This window comes from Vulpes lagopus, chromosome 6 (assembly GCF_018345385.1).
Source record: "Vulpes lagopus strain Blue_001 chromosome 6, ASM1834538v1, whole genome shotgun sequence".
NCBI classification, from domain to species: Eukaryota; Metazoa; Chordata; class Mammalia; order Carnivora; family Canidae; genus Vulpes; species Vulpes lagopus.
The window spans coordinates 104,371,195-104,393,687 of record NC_054829.1 but is presented as its reverse complement, the minus strand read 5'-3'; the positions used below and the strand labels follow the sequence as shown (position 1 = coordinate 104,393,687).

At 39.1% G+C, this 22,493-nt stretch overlaps 1 protein-coding gene across 5 annotated transcripts in view; it reads right to left on the bottom strand.

Annotated features, from left to right (window-relative positions):
- Positions 1 to 1,823: 1,823 nt before the first annotated feature.
- Positions 1,824 to 22,493, bottom strand: part of SGMS2 (sphingomyelin synthase 2) — a 91,401-nt gene continuing 70,731 nt past the window's right edge. For 4 of the 5 annotated variants that reach the window (XM_041760021.1, XM_041760020.1, XM_041760017.1 and 1 more), the window contains exons 4-7: positions 19,361 to 19,478; positions 13,641 to 13,794; positions 8,499 to 8,665; positions 1,824 to 6,750 (exon numbers count right to left, since the gene is read on the bottom strand). In XM_041760021.1, the coding sequence (XP_041615955.1) occupies positions 6,547 to 6,750; positions 8,499 to 8,665; positions 13,641 to 13,794; positions 19,361 to 19,478 (643 nt within the window). In that variant the 3' untranslated portion in view covers positions 1,824 to 6,546. Of the gene's footprint in view, positions 6,751 to 8,498; positions 8,666 to 13,640; positions 13,795 to 19,360; positions 19,479 to 19,624; positions 19,925 to 22,493 lie in introns of those variants that run through there. The other variant, XM_041760022.1, reaches the window with a different exon arrangement.

Sequence of the window (22,493 nt, the reverse complement as noted above, 5' to 3'; positions counted from 1 at the left end):
TCAAGCACTCCTCAACTTTGGTCTCAACAACACAAAATCTGGTTGTCAAAAGATTTCTGGAAGAGGCTTTTCTTCTTTTCCTGAATTCCTTACATATGGTGACTTTTCTGTTACACTGGAGCAACGGGAAACTTATGGGTTTTGGCATTCCTGGGCTTGGTATCGCCATATTTACCTCCGAGTTCCCTCAATTATAAAGGGAATGTGATGAGAGTCCTCTTGCACAAGTGTTGTGATAAACCGGAGTAAACCAGCCTGATACATGGTCGCTAACTAAAAAATAGTGGCTTTTCTCTTTACCCAAAGAAATGTATCATTTAAGTAACTCAGAAGAAGAGATAAATGCTTGGATTTAAGTACTAAAGTCATGCACCCAGAAACCTGTCCAGAAGCAAGCACATAGGTTGGCTTGGGCAGATTATTAGAACAGAACAGAGTTCATAGCAGGACCAAAAGTTCCTATGGATTCACTTTGGTCCTTTGGGGAGCCTAGAATCAACTCAGATTACAAGGACTCCCAAGAACCCTGTTCCATTTCCTCAGACTTTTGCTGCCTTTGAAAGCAGGTCATCCCATCTCTCCTCCTTTTGACATTCCTTTGGGAATAATCCCTAAAACAGTCAGAGATAAAGCTCTTATGTACTTTCTTGTCCCCTGTATTAACCTGTTTAAGACAAAAGTGCATTAATAATGTGCCATCCTCTCAAAAGTTTGCTTCTAGCAAGCAAATTTGTGAGCTCACACACATGGGGATTCTTTTGCATTTGAGGCATTTAGCATGGGTTTTTCCCCCCTCTGAAATGCAGTAAACTGCAAGTATAAGAAAAAGTAGTAGCATTTGACAAAAAAAAAAATTGTTCCAAGGACCAGTTTCCCTCTTAAACTGAGAAGGGAATAAACTCCCCCTCAAAACAAACAAAAAAACACACATCTCTAACAAATGGTAGTGGTGGTCGCAGTAATTATGACAGGAAGGCAGCAAGAGAAAGAAGAAAACAAAACTCAAGTTCCAGCTCTAACGCTTATGAACTCTTTCATCTCACAAAATGGGGTCACAGCTCTTTTCCTTACCTACTTTCACAGGGTTTTGTGAAGATTAAAGAATGTATGTCAAGCATAAAAGAACTGTAAAGTGCTATGCCTCATTACAGGTGCCACATAGGAATTAAATATGCATTATGCAGACACATAGTAGTCCATAATCCCTTTCTATTCTAATTTACATTAGTGAGTGATCCAGTGATCTGGATCCAGTGATCCAGTGATTCTGCTTCTGATATTCTCATCTATTAGAAGAAAAGGAAACATTAGACATCAAGGTCTACAGAGGATTGCATCGGTTTCTTGTGTACTGCATTCTAGATGAGGGCAGTTTTCAAGTCTGTGGACAATGAAACCGATAGGCCAATGTTTCATGCAGGAGAATGGAATCATCAGTGAAATGAGCTTTCCATCCAAGGTTTGGGTGCAGGTAGCAGAAAGACTATTCTGATCTATCAAGTACCCTATCACGTCCAGATCATTCTAAAGAAAAAACCTGAACTATAACCGACAACTTAACCTTGGAACCATGTTATCTTCCCGTGCCCCACTGAACTGCTTTTACTAAATTTGTCTTCGGGGGTCATGCCTTCATCTTTCCTCAGGGGTCCAAAAACAACTTGCTACAATCTACGGAAGCACTGACTGTTGAAGACTAAGAGACGACATTCCCTCCCACCCTCTCAACCCTGTTAGTGAAGGGAGAAGGATGACATTTCTTGCAGAACTGAGTCCAAGAAAGGACTCTGCTCTTCTTGAAGAATTAAAGATGTTGTCTTTTGTGAGCAAAGGAAATCAGAATCACGGAGTATGTAGCTGGCTTTTTTTTTTTTTTTTTTTTTTACTTCCCCATGAATGACCTTTTACTATTCTTATTTTTCACCTTACATCCAAGGGTAGGAAAAACACCACATTCCAGTTTACTTGCAGTTCTATTAATTGAAGGTTATCAGCTTATTTCAAAAATAGTGGTTGGAGAACATAATCCTCTTGTGGTTTTAAGTACTTAAAACCAAACAAAAATTTAAAACCTTAAAGAAAACACATTTTTTTTTTTAAATCAAAAGAAACAGTAATACTAATTTTGAAAAGACTGTTGATGTCATTGTGGTTTATTGGTAAATACAAAGTATAGGCTCTTGCTTTTTTTTTTCTTTGCTATTTTTTTAAAGCAAAGCCAAGGAGATTAGAAACCAAGTACACATATCTTCTTTAGAGTAGAAACATAAATTAGTTTTAAAAATTAGGCACTTAAAATGTAAATGTAAAATGGCATTTTTAGAAGTATAAACTATCATTCCACTCCTAAATTCCTCCTGAAATGTTTTTACAAACACAAACGCAAAAGCACGGAAAACATTTCTAAACAAAGATAATTTCCTCTTTAAAAAACAACAACAAACCTGAACACAAATTCTATATGATAGACCAATGATTAAGGTACTAGGGGTAGGAGAAAAGAGCTTCTGAAATTTACATGTTTGATTAAAATATAAGCATTTAATAAAACTATTACAATAGCATACAGTAATATATCATAATGAAAAATATGTCAGGAAAATAATGAATTCTAGACTTAAAATTTTACTTTACAACAAGGCACTTAACACATTGAAACAGTACGGTAAATTTCCGAAAGAATGCAATTGGCTACCTCTCAAACCTTGTAATGCTTTTTCTTTTATGAATATACTATAACATAACCATACATTTTGCAGCATTAATCATTGCATAGGAGGTAAATTAAATAATGAATTCCAACTTGGCAACTAGATTAGCTTATGTTTACAGTTTCTTCTTTTTCTTTTAAAGGACAGTTTTAAATAATTCCATAATAAAAGAACTATTCTCATTCATGATTCATTTAGAACACAGCATAGTTAGATTAATGAGTAATAAAATAAATCAGAACTTATAAGGTGTGTATCTGTATAAAAACTTATCTTTGGGTACCTTTGACATGATTTTCAGTGTTTAGGTATTGAAGTCAAGAGCACTTCTTAATAGAAGAAATATTTTTAGCAAGTAAGTCAAAGGAGTTAAATTATTGCAACACAAGGACATTAAAAAATACCAGAAATATTTATACATACAAATAGAAAAGCCTTCAACACAGAGTATATTACTTATAATATGCTCCATTTAAAACTTGTAAACTCATTTATCAAGAAATTCCTTCTCACACTTCCTTGCACTACAGAAGTGAATATGTTAAGACCGGCTTAAATTTTTAAATAGTTTTACAGTGCAAAACAAAAACAACAAAGAAATAAAAAGGAAATGTTTAAAATATTGAAGAAACAAGATGTGAACTTTAAAAGAAACTTGCATGAGCTCTAGCATGTAAAAAAATAAAAATAAAAAATAAGAAAGACTGCCAACCTGGTGTTTCAAAGTAAACAAAGTATAGGTAGTTATAAAGGGAGACATTAATGATTGTGATAATGAGAGGTAAAATGGTCTGCAAATTTTCTTTGATCAAATGGACAAGAGATCAGAATTGCAACTCCCTGGGATCTAAGCACATCTTCCCTTCAGGAAAGGTTTAAAATACCTTTAAAGTAATCCCTTTTGCATGATGCTTTCAAGTTATTGGCAAAAAACCCCAAAACAAAACCCCAAATAAACGTCTTTTAAAAACTTGAAAATATACTCTATAAAGTGTCAAGTTTGCGTTCCGAGTCACATAATGTATTTCCACGAGGGGGCACTGGTATACAGCAAAGAACCTTCTGCAAGGTCATCATTACACTAGACCAGGGGCCTGGGCTCGTCTGCCCAAAACAGCCTTCCTTCCTCAGCAAACCTCGTTTTCCAAGATGCCAGTAAATTAAACAACAAATTTAAAATACTCTGGGTGGAACCGGGAGCAATGTTGTATTTTCAGAGCTGCAGAGGAGCTCAAAAAATAGAATCTGAGAGGAACCCATTTTCCATTTAAAAGAATTTGGAACAAATATGCCATAATTTATGGGAGTCATACATTATATTGTGCAGAAGGGCTAATTACAAGAAAAGCTTCAAACGGGAGCACTGGTCTACAAACACAAGAATAATGGGTAAAATCTTGTATGGTAATTAGCAAAGAAAAGGAGCTCCAAAATTTGACCATTTCAAAGGCAAGACAGTAATGTTTAAGTTTTATATCCCAAAGTAGCATGTGAGGTGAAGACTCAAGTTTGCTTTGCTAAATGTAAAGGAGTTTCTCTATTTCTTTTATTTTCCCATCTTGAAACTTTGGTGTTTTTCCTCCTTCTCTTCAAATCACATGCTTCCTCAGTGTCTATTAGACATCTATGACACATACATGTAAGGAACATGTGAGCAATAGTGTCTCCACACATGAGGTCAGAGCGGTTTTTAAAGTTCTTTAAAAGGTGATGGTATATTTTTTTTAAAAAACCGCATCACTTGACCAAAATGCAAGGTTTACTGTTTAGAGGGTCTCCAATAATTAACATATCATGATTCTTCAATCTTAAATACTCTTCCTTATTTAAGCTGAAGAAAAGTAGGTTATCTAGGACACTCCTGAATAAGGCTCTTGGGTCAATCAGGTTATGATGCTCAAGGAATATACCAATGTCAAGAGCACAAAACCCAGGCTTTGGTGTCAGATGCTTTTTCTAATAATCAGACAGCAGGAATTGAAACTCTGTGTTTTTGAGCACAACGCCTTAAGTATCACAAGTGTCAATATTTAACAAATGAGAGAATTCTGCCCAAGCACATCTGGTAAGCTATAGATATATTTCTTATTGGTTTATTTAATAACAAATACCAGAAAACTCCTCGCGTTTCAAAGCCTGCCAAAGATATTCAGGATTTCAATTCTCGTTTTAAATAACTAGATAAAGAGTATCTTTTTTTCCTGCCTTTGAATTCAACTACCTATCCCCTTCAGTGATTCTTCTATTACCTAGGGAAAGAGCCATACTGCATACATACACAGAATTTTAGCACCAGAAAAATGACCTTTCTGAAAAGATTTATATTTGTGCTTCTCTCAAGCAATCTGAAGGTCAATTTTGTGTACCAAATCAAGGCAAACTAGTTTATAATGACAAATTAAGGGATATTTTTCATTCTCATGTGGAGGGAAATTTTCACCTTCAAAATAAAAGTAACTGTCCGTTTCTACCACATTGGCCTGTCTGCTGATCTAGTGTGGATGATTCTGTAACCATAAATCTTTTTTAAGAGTTGCTAGAAGTCTCAAGAAATGAACCAAGTGACCACATTAATCTGATCTGATTTTTAAAAATCCACCTTCTTTTTGTATCACCTCAAAGAACTTTAGAAACAGTTGTCCTCCTTTACTGAGTAGCTGTAACTGTCTAGCAGACTGATTCCAACAGTAGATTATAGTGCAGCACCGTGGTGTAATTTCAAGATCAAAGTCAAATTACTCAATTGTGGCATATGTCCTTAGGACCAGTCTATAAGAAGCTGAGTCTTTTGCTAAAAGGCAAGGATACATTACACTTTTGGATTCCATCTTGGCTTTTCCATAAAGTACAATGTAACTAGGAAGAAAGAGCTTTCGGTGAAATGTGACCAACTGCATTTCTGAGTTCCAATTAGCAGCTGTCAAACAGAGCTCACCCAGGGTAGGACGGGAGAGAAACACAGGCTTGTTCCCCAAGTGGCATGAGCATACTTTCACATACATACATGTTTTCGGCCTGTGCTGGAGCAGCAGACTGCTCTGGGGGTGCCAGATGCAAATTTACCAGGCAGATAGCATATAAATGTATACACAAGGACCACTTGTTTAGCAGAAATAGCTCTGTGTTTCATAGAGATTTTAAAGTGAAATATTTACACACATAAAATCTGTGAGATGTGTCAAATACTTCCATATTAGATCACCTTTCCTTTTTTTTTTTTTTTTATAAAATTATCAGTTTAAAAAAAAGTAAAAGTGATACATAGTGCATTGGGTGGTAGCAGCAGTGCACATTCCCAGACCTGACCCAGACCTTCCCCATCACAAGGTAGAAAACAAAGTTCATCTCAAGTTTACTTACAACCGATAGATTTCCCCCTCATTAATAAACCTAATGCTAAGACCACGCTCACATTAGGTTATTCTATTTACACAGTAGCTGTATATATCCAGATATTTTATTTAAAACATTAACAAATTCTTCTGACCTTGGAGGAAAAAAAAATCCTGAAAAAACTCGGTAGAGGGCTTTAGTGGATAAAGAATAAGGAAAGGAATAGTATGTTCTTTGGCACCTCTTTAACAAGCTCATTAGTAAAATCCCAGTTTGGGGGCTTGTCACCAATGAAGAGCTGCAGGAGAATATACCTTTCTCAGGATGAATAAAAAAACCAGTCAAAGGGTAATACCTCATTCACCTTTCTAATCATTTACACGAAATTTGGTCCACTTCTTCATTTTGCCAGTCAGTTCTTCTAAAATAAAACCCCAAAACTATACCTTTGGTTACAGCGTTAACTCTTTTGGTATAAGAGCTGATGCCTTTGTTTTGCTCCTCAGGTAGATTTCTCATTATCTTCACCTATCTTCTGAACCCGTGAATACTTCTTGCATGAAGATTTAAAGCAGCCAGGGGGCCAGGAGAGTGGCCAGGAGAAGCAGCAAGGAATTGAGCCTTGTACGTTTTTCTCGAAAAAATAAAAGATGGGGAACCACCACGCTCGAGACAAGAAATTAGTCTGTGAAGAGACTTTCAAGTTCTGTAAAAAGTTAAAAAAGAAAAAGAAAAAATAAGAAGAAGAAAAGAAAACTAGACCGATTTTCCATGATTTGCATCCTATTTTTTTCTTAATTAAATTGTCATTCATTGTACCATAACAGAGAAAGCAGCAGAATCAGGATCACAAGGCAGTAGTTGTCTTTTTGTCTTTTCCCTGATTCTGACATGTTTCTGGTCCCAGGTCTTCCCCCCTTTCCAGCTCATGCAAATTCCTCTGCCTGCAATCCCAGTAAGAGTAGAGGTTCAGGAATGGGTGTGAGAGTTAGCCAGGAGAAATAGTTCTTAGGGTGCGTCAGCAGGTGAATCTGGGCTGAGGAAGATGCAAAAGTGAGAGGAAAGCTCACAGGGTGGAGCAAATTTAAGACTAAAGGTGAAGGTTTTGGTCTGCTGGTGTCAGGAGATATCCACATGGAAGTATTAGAAAGAAGGAAGGTGGAAATGAGAGAGTCTACAAAACGGGAAGTAGAGCTACAGAGACAAAATAACCCATAGCATGGGCATCTATCAGTGGATGTCATTAAATGAGAGGTGGTGTTTAGACCTTTCAGGATTAACATTTGTTCACAAGTTATATGCATCGGACAATACGGCAAGACTATCCAGAGATAAGTCATGCCACACAGACTTACTCTTGGACACCAAGCACATATACCTGGACTAGGAAAACACAGAGAAGAGGAGGACTCATCCCAACTTGGGATCACAAGAAGAGAGCAAGAGTTAGGAAGACTTCCTGGAAGATGTGGCATTTGAGTTAACTCTTAAACATAAATAATAGAAGAAAAAAAAAAGGTTACCTGGGAACAGAAGGCAGCAGTAACAAATAAGGAAGTATATAACAAGGGAAGCAAGGGCGCACAGTATCACCAAAAGATGTACCAAATCCAGGAATTCATGGACTACTTATTTTGCCTGACGTTTAAAAATAGTTGCTGCCTTTTCCTCAGAATTAAGTTTTTGGAGGGCAGGGAGCATGTCTTACCAAGCTACACTACAATGCTTCTATAGAGAAAGTCCCTGTATTTTATTTTATTTTATTTTATTTTTTTATTTTTTTTTTAAATTTTTATTTATTTATGATAGTCACACAGCGAGAGAGAGAGAGAGAGGCAGAGACACAGGCAGAGGGAGAAGCAGGCTCCATGCACCGGGAGCCCGACGTGGGATTTGATCCCGGGTCTCCAGGATCGCGCCCTGGGCCAAAGGCAGGCGCTAAACCGCTGTGCCACCCAGGGATCCCTATTTTATTTTTTAAAATATTTTATTTATTTATTCATGAAAGACACAGGTAGAGAGAGAGGCAGAGACACAGGCAGAGGGAGAAGCAGGCTCCATGCAGGGAGCCTGATGTGGGACTCGATCCTGGGTCTCCAAGATCACACCCTGGGCTGAAGGCGGCGCTAAACCGCTGAGCCACCTGGGCTGCCCAGTCCCTGTATTATAATTTAGCATTTATATTTCTTCAACTCTGGTTTCGATTAATTGAATTAGTAAAACACCATGCTCTATAATCACACAGCACTTTTATCCTTGAATGTCATTTCTATTTGTGACATTATTTGTTTGAAGAGGCAGTAATGGGTAGACGTTTCAGGGAACTGATAGACCACACACATGAGTGGCATTGGTGGTTATTCCCACTAAGCTATCAGAAATCTTACTGTATGAAACAAGGGGCACTACATTTAAAGAAAACAAATCATCCAGGGATAACTTCACTGCTCTCACCTTTTCATTGGCCATTGAGTGGTACCACCAAAACAGCCGTGTTGTAATATAATAAGCAATGATCACATCAACAGTATAGTGTTCGTGTGCTACAAGAATGCAGATGATCCCGGCGGCACTCAGCAGCCAGCAGATTAAATGATACCACCAGAAGTGACGAGGTGAATCTAGACAGTAGAAAAAGTATAGAGTTAATAAGATTTCCAGAGATGAATAATTCCAGTCTACATTAATGATCTTAAGTAGAATAATCTAAGATCAGGAAGTCGCTGGAAGGAGAAAACTGATTAACCCCAAGAGTCACTGTCATTAGCCAGGATTTGCTCAGGTAGGAAGGGAGAAGGAGAGGGACCACTGGTAGCAGGTCTGTCTAATAGTCATTCACTGGGGAATAGTCATTCTCTAGACATTCTAGACCTTGCCCACTGCTAAGCTATTCAATAAGGAAGAGAACAGAATTGTTTATTAGGTTGGTTGGAATTGGTATTGTGGCCAGCAACATTTGCTTCTCAGCACTTTTATACTGTTATTGCTGATAGCAACTATAAACACTCCCTATACAAAACTGAGGATTCTGGCCCATTCACTTGTGGATTTTAGCCTTCTAGTGAGTCCACTTCTAGAAGGTCATTATATTGATCGGTTGTAAGAGAGAACTAGAGCACTCATCAGGTGAAATAGGATCGCACACGCCACAGCCTGCCCACACAAGCCGTAATGACACAGGTGTGTATGCAATCTGGTTCATCACTAATAATGCTTTTCTTTCTTTTTAATGGCTGTTTTTTTTTCTATTTTAAAGCTTTATTAGCTCATAAAGTAAATAATCTCACAAATTTATTTCATATTTACCTGTGTTTATATTCATAGTGATATTTATTTCTAAGTGCAGAACAATGGTAGAACAGCCAAAGGATCCATATTTCCAGAAATTTTTTTTTTTAGAGATTTTATTTATTTATTCATGAGAGATACAGAGAAAGAGAGATAGAGGCAGAGACACAGGCAGAGGGAGAAACAGGCTCCACGCAGGGAGCCCGACATGGGACTCGATCCCGGTCTCCAGGATCACGCCCTGGGCTGAAGGCGGCGCTAAACCGCTGAGCCACTCGGGCTGTCCATATTTCCAGAAATTTAGATGAAATACCAAATCAGGTATCATTCAAATGAAAAATATTTTTTGGTGAAAAAGCTGTTGCTCTTTTGGTCCCAATTGAAACAGAGAGCTAATAAACCTGTACTTGCACTAGAAAGTCTGACTTTTACATTCTGAATGTGTTCCTTTATTTCTTTTCAGTTGGTTTATCCTGCCACTAAGTTCTAGCAGATAACTGATAGACTTCCAGAATTTTACAGCTGGAAGACGCCTTACCCTTTATAGCCAGATGGCCAGATCCAAGCCCCATAACTGTTCTGTTAGGCTAAGAATATTAAAAATTGAACCAACATTTAGAAATCGGAATGTTTCACTAAATATGCATTCTGCAGACCTACAGTCTCCACCCTTCCCACACCAACCAGCTTCCTTTGCTTATAAGTTACCCGATATTTATTACCTTAGAAGTTAAAACTGTTTAACTCCTGATTGCGGGCAAACCCAAACCATTTTGTATTCGTTTATCCACAAGAAGCAAAGCTGAAGTAGTAAGGAGTAAAGAGGTGGGCTGAACGACCACTTTACTACTTGTGGAGTTGAAAATGAAGTTTTAGGAGTGGCTGGAAATACTAATACTGCTCTTCCACAAAAATATACTCCTAATTATGCTACCACTTTGGGACCACTGCTCACTAACTGAGAACACTGGCTGACTCAGAGAAAACATTTAATTTAAATTATTTTGAAATGGAAATGGGAAAATGGTAATCCCTTTCTGCTTTTCCATTTTACCATAGGGATAACGTTGAGCTGAAAGATGATGATACAAATATTAATTCACTCCGCTTGTCTGTGTGAGATCCTAGTCCTAGGTGTCATTGAATAATCTTACAGACAATGGACTTTCTGTTCCTTTATAAGGAACCTAGGTCCCAGGGATAATATTTGCACAACTGTGTAAAGCCCCCCTCTGTAAAGCCCATAAAATGGTCCTGTTCCTATGTTTTCATCTGTTCTCTTGATGACATTCAAATCTATTCATGACAACTGAGGAAAATAGGAAAGAGACCAAACAGATCAAAAGGCAGGAAAACAAAAAATATATGAAAGATACATTTAATTCTAGAAGCAGACTGCTCAAAGAAACCACTGGAACCACTGCTTACTCAGAACAATAACACATGGTATAATTTAGAAAGTGATGTTTTTTCCTAATTGCATAGGAAACAAGCACAAACATGGAATGCTCCATTTATGTACAGAACTGACTCTAGAGTTGGGTTTCTATTAAGCATTAGAGATTTGCTGTTTCATTTCTCACCAAAAACTAGAAAAATCAGAATATAGTTCTTTCACTGCTGTATATAAACTTAGAAAGTTTTAAAGACCTCAAGCCAAAATCATGTCGTGGGAAGAAAATCTCTCTACATACTGCATTGCCTTCATTAAAACATAAAAATAATCACAAGTTGCTTTGCTATTACTCTCAAGGAGAAAAACAATAATGAGCAATATACTCAAACTGTTCCTTAGCAATTTTATGAGATCAGACTACTTGGTTGGGTTCCCAAATATTCTAAAGAGAGCCAAGAAATTAACAGCATAACCTCTAGAGTCAGCCTGCTTGAGTCTGAATACCCTATCTTCTAATTACCAACTGGGGACTGTGGGAATACTTCACTATTTCTATGTTTACATTTCTTCTTTGAAAAATGGGGAAAACAGTGCTTCCCTTATGGGGTGGCTACAGGATTAAATGAGTTTTTTTGCATCAGGGGCTTATAATAGTGTCTGGCACAGAGCATTATGTCCCTTTGCCATTATTGTTAACATCGCTTGGTCTTTGGTTATTTAAAAAAATTGACCTTCAGTTTCTTGGGGTGGTACTCTTCATTACTTTGAACCCATGACAGCTTTACTCTAGCATGCAACTCCTCCTCACCCTCATCCTCATCTTTTTCTATAAGTTTCTTATGATTTTCATATTAGAGAGAAGCAACTATAGGCACCTGGGTGGCTCAGTTGGTTGGACTTTTGCCTTTGGCTCAGGTCATGATCCCTGGACCCTGGGATCAAGCCCTGTGTTGGGCTCCCTGCTTGGTGGGAGTCTGTTTCTCCCTCTCCTTCTGCTGCTCCTCCTGCTTGTGCTCTCTCTCTCAAATAACTAAAATTTTAAAAGAGAGAGAGAGAGAGAGAGAGAGAGAGAGAGGGAGGGAGGGAGGGAGGGAGGGAGGGAGAAGCTCCTACAACTTAAGGACACCTCTGGACTGGAAAATAATTGATCTTACACATAGGGGGAACTTTTCCCAACAAAAGCTAGAGTTAGAATCATAACACAGATCACTCTATTGGCTCATCATAACCAACAACTAGGTATTAGATATGTAGACAATGACATTGGAAGAGATAACCCCTTGATACTGGTGCAGAAACAGACTCAGGGGGCAGCCCGGGTGGCTCAGTGGTTTAGTGCCGTCTTCAGCCCAGGGCCTGATCCTGGAGACCGGGGATTGAGTCCCACGTCAGGCTCCCTGCATGGAGCCAGCTTCTCCCTCTGCCTGTCTCTCTCTCTCTCTCTCTCTCTCAATAAACAAACAAACAAACAAACAAGCAAATAAATAAAAATCTTAAAAAAAAAAAAAACAGACTCAGGTTTCTTCCTATTACTACCTCCCACAGTGTAAAGGTGAGGGTAGAAATAAGGGGAAAGGTCCAGAACACCCTCCACCATAAAAAAGTCAGGTATAATGAAGGCTGTGCACTTGACATGCTACTCTCTGTACCCTAAGAGTGTAGGTAGCATTTATGAAGGAAACAACTCAGAAGTGACACAATTTTTGCCAAAAAAGGACTCCATCTTTTTGGTAGAGAATCTCAACTCTTTGTAGAGAATCTCAACTCTTTGTCATGATACTCTCAAAGTAGAACTTAAACCTAAAACCCTGAGAAATCTATGGGACAAGATCTAACTTACACACCACTGACAGATAAACTGATGTCCATACCGCTATTAGGAGAGGCTAAACATGTTTGGATTAATGATAGGCCAAGAGAGGGTGGGAAAAGCAGGACAACAGAACAGGAGACCTAATATGTCCTTCTGCTGGGCCTCAGCAAAATAAAATCACACTTCAGCCTAATATATCCTTCTGCTGGGCCTCACCAAAAGACCTCTTTCCAATGTTGAGTAAGCAAAGAAAGTTGAGATAAAGCTTTATAAAACACTGTGGAGTATACTGGAACTAAAGGCTAAAGGGGAAGGTTAACCAGATTTGCAAAAATAAAGGAAAAAGTATCACTCACTTTGAAAGGACTTTAACATAATGGATCTCAGAAATCCACATTAATTGGATCTGCCAGGCAACTAAAATACAGACCTCATGATGAAGGAGACATTATAACAGCCATGAAAGTTGATGGGATACACAAGGATTTTGTATAATGGGGATTAAGCATATAAATATGGAAAGATACTTCACATTCTTGCCTCCATGTTGTTTTGTACAAAAAAAAAAAAAAAAGATCGATATTGGCAAAATGTTCCTTGAAGATGCCTATTAAATCATAGGAGTCAGCTAGTAAATGATGAAATTGGAATGGGACAAGAAAATATCTAAAAAAAGGGGAAAACAGTAAATTATTTAGAAGGATGGAATGGAAGTTCATTACAATGGAAGTTTTGCTCCTAAGTCATTTACATTTGGCTTTCCAGTACACTGATCCTGTTTGCAATAAACAACACTGTGTTCTTCTTAGCTGCAACACTAAAATAGCTTTTCAGACCTTGAGAAGTTCTAACCAAGGAGGGAGATATTGTGGAGGCATGCTAAATCTCAGAGGATCCAAGGGTCAAGTCTTAAGCCTCCAGTGTCCAAATCACATAGAACTAGCGGAAATCATTTAAATACACACACACATACACACACGCAGGCACACACCTGTCTGTTTCACAGCTATCAATCCCAAAGGAATAAGGGTTCCCATCAGTTTCCAGGCCTAGGGATCCCTCCCATTGGTCAACAGAATGGGAAGGAGTTAGTACTCACATTCTTTGATGAACAAATAAGTAAGTGTCAGCACAACAGTGTGACCACTGAAGAGGAAGTCTCCACACAAGATATGGGATCCAGTTATGGACAATCCACCACCAGAAATCAATCGTAGAATCCGTTGTATTTTTGCCTGAGAGTCTCCGTTGAGCTGAATGACAAAAATATCAGGAAGAAACTTTACAAGCCAATAAAATCACACTTCAGCCTAATTTGTATGGTACTTAGGCTACCAGGCTGTGTTTTTTTTTTTTTTTCTTTTTAACCTAAAAAGCCAAAAAGAGTCCAAGGGGGAAGCTCCTCAAATTAGGGTTTATTTGTTGCACTGGCAAGTTTTAGTGACACATTTTAAATTATTCAGGATGTTACTATTAATATGTTATGGTGGTGGTGTGTCCTTGGGCAAAGCTTTTAAAAATATTAATAACCAATGACCTCACCACAGCTATGCACTAAAAAGATCAAAGCTACTTTCTTTCCTCTTTGTAGGGGGAAGTCAGGGTTTTGGATGGTTAATATTTGATTCAGCTGAATGCCACATTACTAATATTCTAAAGTGTATTCGGGGACCTTGTGTTAAGTGGGCAGCCTAAAGTGTGCATACAGCTGTATTAATATCTGATCAAGACATTTACACTTAAGAAGGGGAGTTGCAACACATTACATAATTTAAATAGGTTTGAAAGTGATAGACTAGAGATGTATCGACAGCTTTAAAAAGGAATAGCTTTGCTCAGGAAAAACATCCTCCAAGGAAATAATCTGTGTGCTGTTGCAAAGTGTCAGAAGAGAGAGCTCCCTTGGACAACAGCGTAGAAGCCCCTAGAGGCTACAATGATGACAGGAAAAAATGATGGGCTAGGACAGGAGTTTGGCCCAATAGTCAAAAGTTTATATCTCATTAAAACTTAAGTATATAAGAAACAGTAGCAGACTGAGTTGGTCAAAATGGTAGGCATGGAGGGACGCCTGGGTGGCTCAGCAGTTGGGCACCTGCCTTCGGCTCAGGTTGTGATCCTGGGATTCCGGATTGAGTCCCGCATTGGGCTACCTGTAGGGAGCCTGCTTCTCCCTCTGCCTGTGTCTCTGCCTCTCTCTCTCTCTCTCTTTGAATAAATAAATCTTTTTTTTTAAAGATTTATTTATTCATGAGATATACAGAGAGAGAGAGGCAGAGACACAGGTAGAGGGAGAAGCAGGCTCCACGCAGGGAGCCCGACGTGGGACTTCATCCCGGGTCCCCAGGATCATGCCCTGGGCTGAAGGAGACGCTAAACCGCTGAGCCACCCGGGCTGCCCTAAATAAATAAATCTTAAAAAAAAAAAATGTTAGGCATGGAAAATTGAAATACTGAAACACTTGGGACCCAGATAGAGGGTTTCAGATCAATCTAGTATCAGGTGAATAGACTTAGAAAATAAAAAAAATGATAGAAATATAGTTAGGTAATAGTACACATAAGAAGAGAAATACAGAAAGACCACTAGGGACTATTCATTTGGGACCTAGGGGGACAGTTCTATGACATGCTGCCTTTTATACAGAATGATGATTCTTTTGGGCAACTGGCCCCTGAAGCATGGCCAGTTTAGCCATGATGGTCGTTAAACAGGTGGTAAAGACAGGCAGTATCCTGCCTAAGTGGATGCAAAGGGTTGAAGGTGGATAGGATGCTTACAGATAGATGGGAGGAGAGTCTGGGAGATTCAGTTAGCCTCTAAAGGAAGTGGAAAATCATCCTATCCATTACAATAGGAATCGGGACAGGATTCCTTGCCTAAAACATCACTATTGGGGAGCCTAGAACCTTCCTGATTTTTTTTTAAATTTTATTTATTTATGATAGTCAGAGAGAGAGAGAGAGAGAGAGAGAGAGAGAGAGGCAGAGGGAGAAGCAGGCTCCATGCACCGGGAGCCCGATGTGGGATTCGATCCCGGGTCTCCAGGATCGCGCCCTGGGCCAAAGGCAGGCGCCAAACTGCTGTGCCACCCAAGGATCCCCAACCTTCCTGATTTAAAAAAAAAAATCATCTGGATCTGGAAAGCTTTCTGGTATTCAGATGACCCATGTAAAAAGGCAAACACACCATGACTGGTTGATAGCTGAGAATAAGACTCTGCAAGAGAAAATGGCATACCACAATTAGAGGGTAAGGTGAGATCTCATTTTCTCCAAAAGTTTACTTAGGGCAAGCCCAGGTGGCAAAACCAGAACATAGTCCTCAAACCAACATGCCAAGTAACAGGTAATCCTACCTTGAAAAGACAGGATCTAGAAGATTAAGTACTGCTGACAGAGTCATAGGACTCATTTCAGGTGTACCTCAGGAAAGGTATACTGCAAACTACATAATGTGATATGCCCTTGATATGGAAGATAGGCTCTAACCCTGTGCTTTATCATATCAATCATAGTCCTTCAGGAATTTCTCATCACATGGTTGGTACAAACAACTGTCAACACTGAGATCAAATTAAAAAGTACATATGCTGCCCAACTGCTGTGTTTCCAGCTTAAAAGGACACATTATTCTTCATTTCAAGACTCTAATACATTTTTTAAAATCTGCTCACATATCCCAACTTTCTAAGGGCAGAAACACTTGAAGCCATCAGTCCCTTTACCTGGGATCAGATGGGCCCAAAGGTCTAAGCAGAAACTATTGCCACACATGCTGTCTTCTCCCCTCTTCCTTTCAGCAGAGAGGGTGAATGGAGATTTCTGATAGCATGGGATTCATTATCGATCCTATCATTGTTATCCTGTCAGTTCACATTCAGTATAAATGCTAAATAGCCCCTCAAGAAAGTAAAAGAAAAAAAAAAGAGGATAGAAAGAAAACTGGGGAGGGTTCGAGATGCTCATGGTGGGAATTGGGATTAATGATGTCTTTTTCTAATTCTGTTCTGGTTCACTGGGACCTCTATACCTCATCACTTAAGACTCTAGTTCCTATTAATTTCATTTTTTGGACACCATTTCTGTGCCATGACAGGCTATGGAACTGAAGTTGTAGACAGCTAGAGGAGAGGCCTCAATCACAAGAGCCAGAGCAGACAGGTGCTCCATGTTCTTAAGTCCTTATGCTGTCACCTCTGCACACCATGTCCACAGCAATAGAGTACAAGACAGTGCAACTTGGCTGCTGCTGAACCAGCAAACTCACCCTGCAGACTGTGCCTTCAGTTCAGAAGAAAAGTCCTCTGGGCACCTATGGCCAGGGTGAGGATATGTGAGCTTTCTCAGGGAAGGGACAATAGCTATCCCAGCCCAACATTCTTGTACATGGCAAAATGGCTTTGAGAACCTAAATCATTTCAGGCAAGTCCCAATAACTGGGCCCAAATTTATTTAAGCACTCTTCTCAGAACACAGATTTTATGACTTGGATTGGTAGGCTGAAGCAAACTGTAAGCAAAAAGATTTAAAGTGAGCCCTGAGGAATAGATAAGGGAGGAGCAGCTGGGAAACCAAAAGCCAAGGATTTCACCAATCTTGTGAAATCACTTGTGGTGATTGTATCTACGGAGTAACAAGCTGGATTAGGCATCGAGGACTATGTCGGACACCCTCCCACAGTGAGCAGTTTCAGCATACATGGTTCCAGCATTTCTCATAGCCACGAAGGGCATTCTATGAAGTCAGCAGCAGAGGAGGCAGGTAGATTACCTAATAGCCTTGTAACCACAAAAATCTAAGGAGCACTCAAAGCCCGTGGCTGAACCACATTTAGAACACAATTCTGACTCCTGTTTTGTAACACCACATCACCTCCAGTCAAAATGATTTGTGTGTTTGTTTTACCGAACCATTACTCAGGCACCTATAGCCTGCTTCTACTGCAGGAAGAGGTCTTGACAACTGAACATGGGGGCTGATTAGCTAGGATGCCACCAGAGCTTCCATTGTGAGTATTTGTAGCTTGGTTATCCAGTGGTACGTTTACTGATGTGGCTTCTGAAAATTGCAACTCTTCCCGGGAGGATAATCTTTAATTTACTTTCTTTCTATAATCATAGCAATTCATCTCCGCAAACCTCATCCATTCCTAGGATGGGCTTGCCTTCTTTTCTGTGCCCATTTCTTCATTTAACACATAGCTTTGACCCCTTAGAAGTGTTTATTATGTTTCTGAACTTCTCCCATGCCTTAAATTAGTTTTACTAAAAATCGGCCAATGTTTAAATTCAATATGTACACTGTTTTAATTACAGATACTTTCTGCTTTGATGGCTTTGGAAAATTATAGCTTCTCCAAACCACACCTATATTTGGTGAGGGAGACTGTTGATTTCCTTAGAACAACTCTATTATTCCTTCCACCTTGGACATCTGCTTAGTGTTCAGTAAAATATGATGTTAGGCTTCATTCCTGTGTCCAGAAAGCACATGATTTGTTAAGTTTCTTTTTTTATAAACCAGGGCATCCTGGGGTTTAAGATGATTAACAGCTCTCTCAAGAAATGACTCTACCTGGAGAGACTGTAAATCCTGCTTAAGACAGTTTCAGTACTCATTCCCACAATGTATCCAGCAAAAGGCCATTCTATCTTTCCATTTGCTAAAAACTTTGGGGGTCATCCTTGACTTCTTTCTCTTATGCTCATATCCAACTTATTAGCACATCTTGTTGGCCTTACCTTCAAAACGCGTCCTGAATCAAATGACTTTTCTTCACTTCAGTGAGCCACGAGGGCTTAGAGGACCCACGGCCTGTACCACTTCCACCCTTCCCACCTCTCCTTAGCCAAGGGATGGGCCTCCTGCCATCCCTTGAATCCACTGTGACTAAGCTATTTCCTTGTCCTAGTGCTCCCCCCCATCCACAGGGCTCACTTCCTCATTTCCTGCCCAAATGCTTTCTTACTATAGAAGCCTTTCTGATTTCTCTATAAAGTTGTCCACCCTCAGCGTCCCATCACCCTTATGCAGCTTTTCTGTTCTTTATCTGATAGCGACCTGACTCATCATCATGTTACAAGTTATGCATTTAATTTTCAGTTATCATCCCTCAATAGACTATAAGGTTTTTATTTTTTTAATTTAAATTCAATTTGCCAGCATATAGTATAACACCCAGTGCTCATCCCATCAAGTGCCCTCCTCAGTGCCTGTCACTCAGCTACTCCATCTCCCCACCCACCTCCCCTTCTGCAACCCTTTGTTTGTTTCCCAGAGTTAGAAGTCTCTCATGGTTTGTCTCCCTCTCTAATTTTGCAAACTCAGTTCCTCTCCTCTCCCTTATAATCCCTTTCACTATTTCTTATATTCCACATGAGAGTGAAACCATATGATGAGTGTCCTTCTCCGATTGACTTATTTCACTCAGCATAATACCCTCTAGTTCCGTACACATTGCAGGAATATAAGCTCTTGAGGAAGAACTTTGCTTTGGTCATTGCTGTTGTTATAGAGCCTGGCCTGGTACATAACAGGAGCTTAACACTTGCAGCCTGAATGAGTGCATGAATGAATAAGTGAGAAGGCAAAAAAGCAGAGTTGAACACCCCACTGTAACTTTTAGTTAGCAGAAAATGAATTTCTGATGCACAAAGATACATATTTTATGAACATATTTGAACTTCTTCCCCCCAAATCCAAAAAGAAACAAAAAGTATAGGTTAATACCTATAAAAGGGTCTAACATATCATATAGCAAGCAGGTGTTCAATAACAGCTTTCTTCATCTCTACATGCTAACTCTGAGGTGCTTACCTTTGGGGCACACTGAAAATGCATTCCAGGCACAGGAAGAGTAGTAACGTACATTGTGATACAGCGATACAGGTATAAAGTTCCAATGATAAAAAAGAATCTACGTCCTACTATTGACCTAAAGGAAAAATAGGGTTAGGGAAAAACAGGTTTACTCCTTGTTTCTCCTCCTAATGTAAATATAAAACAACGTTTAACAGAATAAAGAAAAATCAATACAGAGTAGCATTAATAGACCACAGTTTCATAGCTCAAAAGACTTACATGTGAACGGCCCACACCTACAATTCCATGGAGAGGTCACACTGCAGTTTTCAGAAACAAAGGTTCACCTATTATAATAAATCTAGGTGGGTTAGGACCCAAAAGGAAGATCTGTAGAGGGAGGACGTTATAGTAGATTAAGGCTTCTAGACAACCACCTATCCTTAAAAAGTCACTCTCTGCCAAAGAATTCAATGAACTGCTCTATGTTTTCAGTCAACTCATCGCATTAATAAAACCTTCTCTTGAGAGCATAGCAAAGGTATAAATGAGCCACAGTCACAGAGGAATTAACTAATGAACTAAGGTGATATTACATAATTGGACACATAGGGAAACGGGACAACTAAATTTAACCTAGGTTATATAAGCAAGTTTTATTTGGAGACCATCCACAAGTATCTTCACAACTTGGGCACGAACTATTTTGTCTATGACTATATAGATTTTCAGAGAATTGTATTTTGAAAATGTCCAAAGCACCCTGTGCATTTATGGACATTTAATGGTAAAGCTGTAAACTGATCAGTTTACCCTTGTTTTGATCAAAAAAGGTAAAAAAAAAAAAAAAATCCCTTAAGTCCTTTTATACTTTATATTGGTAGGGACAGTGGTCTTGATTAACACCAGTCCCTGTCCTGTACCACTGAGTCCTAACTCCAAGGCAGTGGTTCCCAGTGGTTTTGACTTTGTGCACATTGTCCTCCGAGATGGGAAAGGCTCTCCCTGTTTGCACCACTGCCTCATGTGTATTTGAATGGGCTTCAAGGGTTCTGAGTGTCCTTATGTCCAGCTGAAGAGGACAACTCATTTTCTTCTGTGTAATTAGGGGTGGGTCTATAAACTGGGTTCTGGAGATTCTGAGATGGGTGGGGTCCAGAAAGCCCCTAGAATTGATACTTGTAACTTCCCTAGCACATAAACTATATTACTACAGCTCTCTCATTTTGGGAGCTCTCAAACTTTCAAAACTAATATTGATAAAAGACTTCTGGAAAACTAGGCAGTTTCAGGCATGTGGCATATTTTTAGTTTTCTCTAAAGATTGTGGTCTGATGTGAATCAAAGTCTAATTCAGGTAACCGCTGGGAATTCTAATTTACAGAATTATGTACGAATATAATTTTAGTTGCCTGTTTCCAGTAGCTATTTTAAGAATATTCCAGGATTTCTGGGGTCAAAATATAGAGAAGAAAACTACCTAGACTATTAGATGAGGGGCACCTGGGTGGCTCAGTTGGTTAAGCGTCTGCCTTTGGTTCAGGTCATGATCCTGAGGTCCTGGGATGGAGCCCGCATTGGGCTTCCTGCTCAGGAGGGAGTCTGTTTCTCTGTCTGCCTCTGCCCCTCCCCTGCTCATGCACGTGCGCTCTCTCTCTTAAATAAATAAGTAAATCCTTAAAAAATAGACTATTAGATGAAAGTATTTTAGAGCAAGGCCATTTCTTTCAAAGGCTTGCCATACTAACTCTGTCGTTTCTAGTACTGAAAAGGAGTAAGTGATAATCAGTGCTGAGTTTCTCCATTTGGTTAAGTGAAAAACAATTCACCCTTTGCTTCAACCTCAGACCCAGAAAGAGCGCTAAACTGTGTGCTCCTTGCCGTTAGACAAGGTGAAGTAATAAGTAAGAATTATTATGAGTCAATTATATTCATTCTGGCATTTTGAGTTCAGCTGTATTCAGAATTGAAAATTAACTTAGAAGGTAAAATGTGCACTCTGCAACCTTATTTAGAAAAATAACCATTGCTAATTATTTTTCCCCCACAGCTTTGAAGGTGCTTTTACAAGAGAGAGTAAGTAGGATTTCTCATTTAGCTAGGATTGTTCAAAACAGGTTATAAAAAAAAAAAAAACAGGTTATAAAAATTATTCTACTAGTTGCTAAAACATGATACAATTCTACCTCAAAACTTAAAAAAAAAAAAAAAAAGTATGTTTTCCCCAACAAACCAACCTGATGATGGGTTGTGATCAAAACAGTATAGATCATTAAAATGTGTGGCCAGCTATGTGACCAGAAGTTTGTTTGTTTCAAGGAGGTAGGGGTGGAAGGAAAGGGAGGGAGAGAGAATCTTAAGCAGACTCCATGCCCAGCACAGAACTGGATGGGGCTCGGTCTTAAGACTCTGAGATCATAACCTGATCAAGAATTGGATGCTTAACTGACTGAGCCCCCCAGGTGCCCCCACAAGTTTTGACATGTGGCGCCCACACATGTTTTGACAGGGTAGTCAGGGAGAGGCAGCTCATAATAACTCTCTAGATGAAGGTTCAATTTGAGACTGTGATTCTAGATAGAAGCCAGTTACTTACCAGACCCTGGAAAATGTCTCTTTTCACATATAGATGAAGAAAACATTGGTCTCAGTTAAGGGAGAAAGCAAACATGTTTGGCCTAAGTAGGCTCTTTTATTTTCAGTGTCAGTTGTAGACACCAAAAAGAGAAACACTAATGTTCAACAAATCTTGTTTGTTTTTGGCATACCATAACTTAACAACTTTGGCAGTAAAAAGTTCTAGGGAAAGACAGTTGAGAGGTGCCTTTAACTTATACATACTAAGGAAAATGTTTAGGAACAACTTCAGTTTGTGGAACAAGGTTTTCAAAATTGCCAACGTGAGTTTGGGGAGTTCTTGGGCAAAGAGAGACTGAATTCTACTCTCAAAGTAGCTAGCAATTGAAAGAACAACATAGCATGAGTTCTCTCTTCTATAAATAATTTTGTGGCATTCATGCAGAAATCCCATTTGTGAGTTTTTGAACAGTATCGACTAAGTACACATAACATTTTCAAAAGCCTTAGTTTATGGGCAATGTTTTGATCAAACTTATATTTTAGGGACTTAATTGCTAGAATCTTAGTA